Here is a 10,714-nt window from a genome sequence, read left to right on the forward strand (position 1 = left end):
AATTACATTTTATTGAATCTTTAGACAAAATGCTTTCAGAAATATGATTGCAAGTGTTGATAAAAAGCCAAGTTGCCTGGAAACTGCAAGCATGTTAGAAAATCGCTCAATAATGCAGCTTTTTCAGGCCCATGAACATGCAAAATGCTGAAAACTTTACACTTAAATGCAGGAAACGTTTTAAAACAAACAGTTTTAGCAATTGACAAACAAATTAGAAGGTCAGAAATCAAGACTTTATTTACTTTATTAACTCTGTAAAGCCTTACACATGAAATAAAAGTCAGAAAAATAAAATTGCACTGAATATTTATTGACTTTATTGAATCTTTAGACAAAATGCTTTCAGCGTGTTAGAAATCGCTCGATAATGCAGCTTTTTGGAAATGCGTCAACAGCTCCTGTGCACATGGATTGGTTTTAAACATGCAAATGCTGAAAACTTAACATTTATTGCAGGAAATGTTTTAAAACAAACTGTTTTAGAAAATTTACTAACAAATGATAAAGTCTGTTAGTCTGAAAACTCTATTTACTATATTAGCTCTGTAAAGCCTATCATATGAAATAAAAGTCAGAAAAATAAAATTGAACTGTATATTTAGACAAAAGGCTTTGAGAAATATAATTGCACATGTTTTTTTGTTGAGTATTATAATTGATAAATCAGGCTTTAATGGCTCATATAGTGCAATACAGTGAAAAACAGCTCAGTTTTATTCAGAGGCTCAAATTTGGTATAGAAGCTGATATTTATATGACCAAAACATATGAAATAATTGGCTGAAAAAATCTAATTTTATGGAAATGTTTTTGAGTATCAGGCTTTTATGGCTCACATTCTCGTATATAGTGAGAATATGGAGGAAAAAAAAAAACAGCTCAGTTTTATTTTTTAAAATCTGAGGCCCAAATTTGGTGCAGATGCTGATACTTATGACCAAAAAGTGATGAAATTTTGAAGCTTGTAATGTAAACGATTGAGATCTTTATTACAGTACAGCAGATACTTACATAAAATGACCTAAATATCAGTCCTCACTCTTTATTTCCAATACTATGATGATATTGAAATGATCCAAACATATAATGCAATGCAATCCAATGATGATTGAGAGATGAACAAATAAAAGTTCCTCAAAAGATGAGATGTTTTGGATACTTGGGAGGACCATTCCTCCTCTGAGAAACAGTGAAATAATGCTTTCTAGAAACAAAAGCTCCTCAAAAGATCCTGATGATCAGATTTAAGACTAAAAAGTAATGCCAAGATGCTTCAGTCCAGTAAGTGTTCGTCTGGAAATATTACTACAGCTATTTACTTGATAAAAATCAGTCAAGATTTGACAGCAAAACAAAGTTTTGATCATGTAGAGGCCTTAATAGTCTCTTTTGAATAATTTTTTGGTGCATTTTAGTATTTTCTTCTGGGTTAAACTCCAGATTCTCTTTGAAAGGTAAAATGGACTGCGAATTTCGCTTTCTTTGAATGACAGCTGAGAAATTGCAACTGAGTGTAAAACGTGACTTAACTAGAAAAGCAGAGTTGTGCTAATAGGACGCCGTCCAACGTCCTGCCACAGTCTGTCATGTCTTGATTCTTGGACACATACTTAGACTGAATAATAAATACGACGCTGAAGGGTTTGTAGTCTCCGTCTGCACTTACAACACTCAAACTTTTAAAATCGTTTACTTCAAAATTAGCACGATAATCACAAAAATTGTCCTCCTGCCCTCATTTATGGTTTTAACGCATTGTGAACCATATTCTTACTGTGTGTTTATTTAACTTTTATGTGTTTTAAGTCAAGTTGAGCATCTAAAACGCTCGTAATTCTGGTTCTAATTTTATAAAAACCAACACTTTCCCTTCACAGGACTAGCGAAGGCGCTGATGAATGCATCCAGCAGTGTTATTGCACTGAAATGGACTGCGATGGTTATTGAATCATTGTGACGTGATGTTAAATTAAAGGCAGCGGTGTTGTTTTTCTGTAGTAGGTAGAAGCTGTTCGTCAGAGGTGTGTCGCTTGTGAGAGTATTATACCTCATAAATCAGACAGAGAGCGCAGGACAACGCTCTAATGTTTCACTGGCACCAACCAAAGCAAATAAAACACATTTAGTGCCACCTCAGTGATACTTCTGGAGAATATTCTTGGAAAAAACGTTACGTTATGATGCTAAATTATATATACTGTATGTGTGTGTGTGTGTGTGTGTGTGTGTGTGTGTGTGTGTGTGTGTGTGTGTGTGTGTGTGTGTGTGTGTGTGTGTGTGTGTGTGTGTGTGTGTTTGTTTTTGTGACATATCAGGACACAAATTTGTGTAATAACATGGGTATGACATAGGTATTACAAGGAGAGGGTGACTTATGAGGACATTGCCCATGTCCCCACTTTTCAAAAGGCTTATAAATCATACAGAATACGTTTTTTTGAGAATGTAAAGATATGCACAGTCTCCTGTGAGGGCTAGGTTTAGGTGTAGGGAAGGTGTAGGGTGATAGAAAGTACGGTTTGTACAGTATAAAAGCCATTACGTCTATGGAATGTCCCCACAATTCACAAAAACAAACATGTGTGTGTGTGTGTGTGTGTGTGTGTGTGTGTGTGTGTGTTATAATAGCATTTAAGATATTTTTTTACAAAATATTTTATATCTAACACATCTGGACATTTTACTATATATACAATTTCCAAAATATTTAAAATTTTACAAAAAAAAAAAAAATTATATGTAGAAATACAAATTATTGTAGGTGATATATTTTCTATTTAATATTTTTGTTAATTTATTTATAATTTAATATTTAATATTAATTTAATATTATTAATAATTTATATATAAAACTTATTTATATAATCATTATAAATATAAAAATTTTATATACATTTTCCATATTTGTGTGTGTGTGTGTGTGTGTGTGTGTGTGTGTGTATATATATATATATACATATAATAAAATATATTATAAATTATATATATATATTTCATATTTCTAATAAATTAGTTTTATATATTTTATTAAAAATAAATATTTATAAATAAAACTAATTATCTATAAAATGGTGTAAATTAAATAAAATATATAAGATATAAAAAATACATTTATTTGAAAATACAAAATATAATTATTGTATGTAATCTTTTTTTATTAATTATTATATATACTAATATATAAATATATTTACACACACACACACACACACACACACACACATTAAATTATATTGTATTTTTCTAATAAATTAGTTTATATATTATCTTATTAAAATAATAAAAATATATGATATATATATAAAATTAATATATTTGAAAAATCTAAATGTAATTATTACATGTAATAGATACATTTTCTATTATTAATAATACACACACACACACATTAGATTTTAATTATATTTTTTCTAATAAATTCTTTATTTATAAATAATTTAATTTATTTTTTATAAAATAATATATAAAATTCATTATATAAAATAGTCTAATTTAACTAATAAAAATATGAAAGATAAATATAAAATTAATACATTTGAAGAAAAAAAATGTATTTGAAATGTGTAATTTTTCTATTATTAATTAATTTATTATTATATATAATAATATATAAATAAATTTACACACATTAGATTTAATTATATTCTATTTTTTATTTTTCTAATAAATACGTTTTATATATTATTTTATTAAAAAGAAATTACATTATTTATAAATAAAACTAATAATAATATAAAATAGTATAAATTAAATAATAAATATATAATTATTGTATGTAATAGATCATTTTTATTAATTATATAAAATATATATTTATTTGCACACACACACACACACACACACACACACACACACACACACACACACACACACACATTTATATATTACATAAGCACAATTACATAATTTTCTATACTTTTATTATATATATTATACTACTTTATATATTATAATTAATTTATACATTTATTTTTTTTATTTTTTATATAATTAAATCAGATGTATATTTTTATATTAAATATATAATTTATTAAATGCACATATATATTGTAGAAATTGCCCAAAGTCATTTATGTGAGTTTAACTCATGTTTATCTAGTGATTTGTTTTTAACACCCAGGTCATTTGGGAAGGAACTGCTTTCTCATTCACCTTTAGAAAAAAAGCTGCATTTTTCAATCCTGACTCATTTGATGGACTTGCATTACAGGCTTAAAACATTTTGGCGACTTAAACTCCGCAGCAGCTAATCACCATCAGTTTATCAGCGAATCGCCCCGGTCCCGCCGAGATCCCGATCGCTCACATTAATCCTCCCGCAAATGTGTTTGGAAGCGAAAACACACAGAGCCCTAATTTATTCGCAGCAGCTCTTTACTCAAAGCGTCTCGGCCTGCGAGCTGCTCTCCTCCGCCGAGGCCAGAGAGACGTTCGACTGGCTCTTTAAATACTGAACAAACGGCTGACTTTAAATCCCGGGCCAGATGGGATTTCTCCCAGTGATCATAAAAGCTCTGAAGACAGTTCACAAATCAAACGCTGCAGTATTATGTTAAGCTTTTGCACTGTTATTGTTATTGCATGTTTGCGCATACAAACGTAACTCACAACTTCGCGAAGGAGAATTGGAGATTGACACCGCGGCTCAGACGAGGCCTTCACGCAGATAAACCTTTTCCGTGGAAAGCGATTAAGCTGCGACTGTAAACGCAGAGTCTGATATAGTGGGCTGCGTTAAGTTTTGGTGTAAAGGAGAGCGTGAAATAGGCCGTCTGCAGGTAGCGCGGGCGAGCGGGAATGTCCTGAAGTGGAATTCAATATGTGGGCTTAAGTGGAAAAACCGGAGATCTCCAGAGGTCATCCCTCTTTCCGGAATGAAGGAAAGTAGAGCTTGTGGTGCTTCAGGTGGTCTTTGGTGAAATCATTCATGTTCAGAGCTCTGCTTTACTGAGATACTCGTGTCTGTGTGTGTGTGTGTGTGTGTGTGTGTGTTGGTCAAAGATGAACAAAATGACTTTATTTTATATTATTGCCTTTTTTCATGACACATAGTTGATGCATGCATTTAAGATATGTTTTGTTTAATCATTTTAAACACATAATTATATTTGGATATGAAGTTTGATTTATTTATTTTTGTCTAAGACCTTTTTTTTTTCCATATTAACCTTGCACTATAGTTTTAGGAGTTTTAAATTGCCTTAGTTTTTTTTTTTTTTTTTTAGTCAGATTTTTTATGTTGGTGATTTCAATGTGTATATGTGTTTATATAGATATTAGATTTAATTTAATTTTATATTTCTAATGGGTTTTATATACAGTTTTATAACAAATACATTTTTAAATTTTAAATAAAAAAAATTTAATATAAAAAAAATTGAATATACAATAATGCAATAATGTCGTTTTTCTATTCATTATTATTGTTAATTTATTAATTATATATTCATTTATGCAATGTATATATATTTACATTTTATATATAAATTTTACATAAATCTTATATATTTTGATTATATATTATACTATTTTTATATCATAGTTTTATTTATAAATTATTTATAAATTATTTATATATTATTTTTTTAAATGAAATAATATATAAAACTCATTTATTAGAAATATAAAATAATTAAATCTGTAATTATAAATAAATATATTTTTTATATTAATTATATCATTTCCATATAGATATTTTAGAAATTGTCCAAAGTTGCATATATATATAAAGTTATTTATTTATTTATTTATTATTAGAAATATAAAATATAATTAAATTTGTAATTATATAAATAATTTTTTTTATATTAAGTATATTATTTATATAATTATATAAAAAAGATATTTTAGAAATTGCCCGAAGTTGCATATATATAAAAAGTTATATATTTTTTATGTATTATTATTAGAAATATAAAATATAATTAAATCTGTAAATATATAAATAAATATAAGTTTTATATCTACTTTATATTACATTTATTATATCTAGCAATTTTCTGTATTGCTTTTGTACAGGTATTTTACCTGTTTTTAAATTTTATACACATAATGAATTTAAATATACACACATGCACATGCCTACCATTCAAAAGTTTGAGGTTCTAAGATTTTTCTAATGTCTTTGACAAACATCTCTTACCAAGGCTGCATATATTTGAGCAAAAATACCGTAAAAATTGTGAAAAAGTATTACAATTTAATATAGCTGTTTTCTAATTGAACATATTGTAAAATATAATTTATTTCTGTGACGCACAGCTGAATTTTCAACATTATCACTGTCTTCAGCGTCACATGATCCTTCAGAAATCATTCTAATGTACTGATTTGCTGCTAAAGAAACATTTCAAATTATTATCAATGTTGAAAACAGTTGTCCTGCCCAAAATGTTTGTGGAAACGATGATATATTTTATTTTTCAGAATTCACAGATGAATAGAAAGTGAAAAAACAGCATTTATTTGACATAGAAATCTTTTGCAACACTATAAATGCATCGCTGAGTAAAAGCATATGTATCTATGTAAGTCACATTTTTGGCCATACAAAGTTAGAAAGTTAGAAGACACAATGCTTTCACCCACACTACTGGCTTCATTCGCTGCGATTTTGCCGTCTTCGTGGGACAAACTGTTGGGATGTTCCAGATTTATGAATGTCTTTTAAATCCTAATTATTCTCACAGACACTAATGCCCTTAACAGGCCTGTTTTCTCAGTTGTAGCCGTGAACACTTCTTTGTGGCGGTCTGACGCAACGCTGTTGTGAGTCTGCTCTTCGTGAACGTCTCGCAGTAGCCGCTCTTATCGGTTTATGAACCGAACTCATTAAACTACATAAACTACCTGTTATCGCAGACTCGTGTAAACGGCCTGTCTCTTTATCGACGGTTTAATAAACCAGAGAAAGCCTCTTTTTTTGCATGACTTGAACGTGCGATTACTCATCCGAAGATGTAAAATATACAGCAATAGTAATGTCATGAGGCTGTAATATCTCTGGATGGATTATTGTCCAAATCGGTGAATAGTTTCGTCGTGACATTACGCACTCCACCTCATTACATGGCATGTGAAGTGTATCTTAGACAGCCAGAGTCCATAAATGGAGTAGTTTTTGATGCGCAGATCTCAACCTACATTCATAAAACATACTCATCCGCTCTGTTGCTGATATCTGGAGCCAGCGAATGTATACAAACTATAAATCCAAGCTCTTCGCTCTCTGTTTATTGTTGGACGCCAAATTTCACCCAGCTCACATTTTTCAGGGCGAAAAAGCCTTGGCAGAATTACATTAACCTGACTCAAAAAGGTCTAACAGGCCAAAAGACAGCTATTTCAACATCCATCACCGCCTTATGATGAGAATGTCCACAAATGCAAGGAAAAAGCTATGAAATTAAATGTTTGGGGCACAGTGGACAGCTTATTGACAAATGATTTAAAGAGAATTGCTGTTTTTCCGCCATCTTATAGCATATCTGGATTATATAGGCTATAAATATATAAATCTGAATCAAAACAGTAATGAAACACAAAGCTAAAAAGGTAAAATCAACCAAAAAGTCTATCAGTTTGTCAAAAATATATATTTAATTGCATGAAAATATTAAAAACATCACTTTTTTGTCTTAATGCGTGTTCAATAGTTTACCTAATAACTGTGACCTTGGACACAAAACTATCATAAGGGTCAATTATTAAAAGCTTTATGTAAGATTTCCATTTGATGTGTTTTTTTAGGATAGGGCAATATTTGGTTGAGACAACTATTTAAAAACCTAAAATCTGAGGGTGCAAAAAAATCTAAATATTGAGAAAATCACCTTTAAAGTTGTTCAAATTAAGTTCTTAGCAATGCATATTACTAATCAAAAATTAAGTTTTAATATATTTACAGTAGAAGTTTGCAAAATATCTTAATATCCTAATGATTTTTGGCATAAAAGAAAAATGTATATACAAATATATCCTGGTTTACTAATTAAATACTAATTAATGATGATTTAAATTTCAAGCTCAGATGGCGAATAATAACAATAGTTTTAAACTAATGTTTCAACATGCAAAGCACTGCTACAGAAAAAGAAAAACACTCAAAACGTTGCCTTGATCTTCCCCACGCAATTTTCCTTTTCCAGTCGCAATAAGATTTACGCGTTATTTTGTTTAGGCTTTCACGATATTATTGTGAAAGTTGTTTGATGTGCAATCTATTCCTGCAAAATTGCGAAAATGTCATTGACAAATTTTGCAACTGAGAAATACCGGCAACAGTTAGTGAGAATTGTGTTGCAAGAGTTCATTGCGATACTTAATGTTTATTTAGAAAAAAAGCGGCGCAATTAGTTTTGCATGTGTGTTTAATCGTTAAATACATGATTTATATATTAATTCGTTTATAATTGACTCAAGTGCGTTGTTTCCCATTAATACACCACTTGGGATTATTAGTAACAAACGTTTATTTACATTTTCAGTGCAAATACTTACAGACAAAATATAATACAATCAAGTTTATCAACGTCTTAAATTCATGAACACTCAATTCCCCAAATCGTCACGAGGGTCGAGTGGTTCATTTAACGCTCTCTGAAAGGTCATAAAGGTCTGTTTCACAATGAAACGATGGCTCAAGTAAGGCCCGCTCGTGTTCCTGTGCTCTCTTCAATGTCAATGTCTCTGTCCCGGTTTACCGGCGGATCCTCACAGCGGTGTTTGTCCGCCTGTGCTCGGTTCTGTCGTGGAGTTTGTGCTGGAGGATGATGTGTCGTGCGTGCTGACCGGCAGAGCTCCTGGGATAATCACACTGGCTTTGCTAAGGTCAGAAATGTCCACGTCGCTTTTGTCCTCAGGGCCGTCCTCGAATTCGGACTCGCTCGGTTCGCTTTCGCATTCGGAATCCTCGCGTTCCTTGGGCTCGGTTTCGGTCGCGGATTTATCCGGCTGTTCTTTTTCCTTGTCCTTCTGCGCCTGCGCTTCTTTGGAATGCCGCCATTTCATCCGCCGGTTCTGGAACCAAACTTTTACCTAAAACAAATCGTTTAGAAAACTTTTATTATGTATACATTATAATGTGTTTCTAAATCAATTAAGAGTTAATTATGCATCGGTAACATTTGAAGTGCATCAAAACCTTTCATTAAGTCCTTCTTGTCTTGATGTTTTGAGAGATGAGAACTAAATCGAAAGGTTATCAATTAATTGAAACACCCGAGTCAACTTAGGCTACTGCTCTGCTGGAGAAAAGCGGATTTCCAAACTTGACTGGAAAGTTGTGAAACTCTCTTATCGCGTTCGCTGCCTGTCGTGTCATTTCCGATATCGAATAAGACAGAAACTCTTGCCCAATTCCCTAAATTAACATGTTTTGAAACGAAACAACTGCACCCCTCTTGCATTTGCAATAATTCGTTATAATTGACTTTCATTTCTCTAGAAATGCGGGTGTCGCAATGCTTCAACTGCAGAGCCTCCAGCTGCAAAGGCTCCAGATGGCTCTCAAGCCGTGTTTTAATTTTAAAAGACATTATTTCGATTTTAATAAGAGACAATCCGTCGCTCACCTGTGCATCGGTGAGGCCCAGCATGGCAGCCAGCTGTTTTCTGTCCGGTTTCGTGACGTACTTTTGGATTTCAAAGCGTTTCTCGAGGCCCTTCCGCTGGAGGTTGGAGAACACGGCTCTGGACCACGACCTTTTCCTCTTGTACGTCTGTGGCATTGTGTCTTTAGAAAGCACCGCATACGGCCCTGTTTGAGTCAAACAAACACACGCCGTTAGAACACAAAAAGAACTTAAGTGCAGTTTGGCCAAAGTGCATGTTACTTAATCGCATGTGCAAAATCACCGCACACGTGCAAACATTAGGCAGTGCAATAATAATAAACGTGCAGGTTCTGTCTCTTTAGGGCTCGACTGGGATGTACTACACTACCTGGGAAGGTGTCTTGAAACTGATGTTGCCCTGATTGCCTGGCGACATTGCCTATTGAACCCATCATGGAGGAGGTTTCGCTCATGGTCGGGTCTATGGACGCGAAGTACGGGCTGGCAGACACATGGACTGCTGACTGCCGATTCGGACTAACAATCGATGTGAGATCTGTTACACAACGACAAACACCAAACAGTTCAACTAAAGTACTAAACTTCCAATTGGCTTGTATAAACAGGGCCATGAGCGCGTTGGGTTGGACGCGTCCAAACAAGCATTACTATTCTGAATCTAATGGTTAAGTCCTTTATAAGCGTGATGTGATGCTTACTAAGAAAAAACCCTGATTTTTACAAATGTTTAAAAACGTCTTACCTCTTAAGGTCGGAGAATCCTTTCCCTTGGGCTCGAAGTCTGTGGATAATATCCGATCGATTCCGAACTTGAGGTCTTTACTCGAGGGCGGAGGCGCGGATTGCGCGTTCATCGCGGCTCGGGATGTCAAGTGTATTCCATGCCTGTGATACGCGGTTGGGGTGACCGGAGACGGGCGCAACGGGGATCCCGACGAGTGAACCTGCGCGCGGGCACCGATGTGCGCCATGAGCGAAGACGATCCAGGGATGTTCTCCGCATCTCCAACGTGCAGAATATCAGCGATGCAGAACGACGGCTTCTTCATGCTGTCCACCCCGAAGCCGCCCGAGCAGTACGCGGTCCAAAGGCTAAAGTTCGACGCGTAAAACGGATTGAGTCCCGTCGTGTACAT

The 10,714-nt window shown here is 33.1% G+C and overlaps 1 protein-coding gene across 1 annotated transcript; it reads right to left on the reverse strand.

Moving 5' to 3' along the window:
- Window positions 1–8,462: 8,462 nt before the first annotated feature.
- hlx1 (H2.0-like homeo box 1 (Drosophila)) lies at window positions 8,463–10,714 on the reverse strand. The gene is made up of 4 exons (XM_073816956.1): window positions 10,321–10,714; window positions 9,946–10,113; window positions 9,576–9,760; window positions 8,463–9,039 (listed from the first exon to the last, which is right to left on the reverse strand). Exons 1-4 carry the CDS (start codon window positions 10,712–10,714, stop codon window positions 8,716–8,718), a joined length of 1,071 nt encoding a protein of 356 aa, XP_073673057.1. The 3' UTR covers window positions 8,463–8,715.

This window comes from Garra rufa, chromosome 13 (assembly GCF_049309525.1).
Source record: "Garra rufa chromosome 13, GarRuf1.0, whole genome shotgun sequence".
NCBI lineage: Eukaryota > Metazoa > Chordata > Actinopteri > Cypriniformes > Cyprinidae > Garra > Garra rufa.

What these genes read in the sequence shown, in the direction of transcription:
- hlx1 (XM_073816956.1), bottom strand. Translation starts at nt 10,714, where the DNA reads ATGTACACGACGGGACTCAATCCGTTTTACGCGTCGAACTTTAGCCTT. An exon ending in GGATTCTCCGACCTTAAGAG is followed by an intron (nt 10,114 to 10,320) that starts GTAAGACGTTTT and finishes GTTGTGTAACAG; the next exon opens with ATCTCACATCGATTGTTAGT. An exon ending in GTTTCAAGACACCTTCCCAG is followed by an intron (nt 9,761 to 9,945) that starts GTAGTGTAGTAC and finishes TGACTCAAACAG; the next exon opens with GGCCGTATGCGGTGCTTTCT.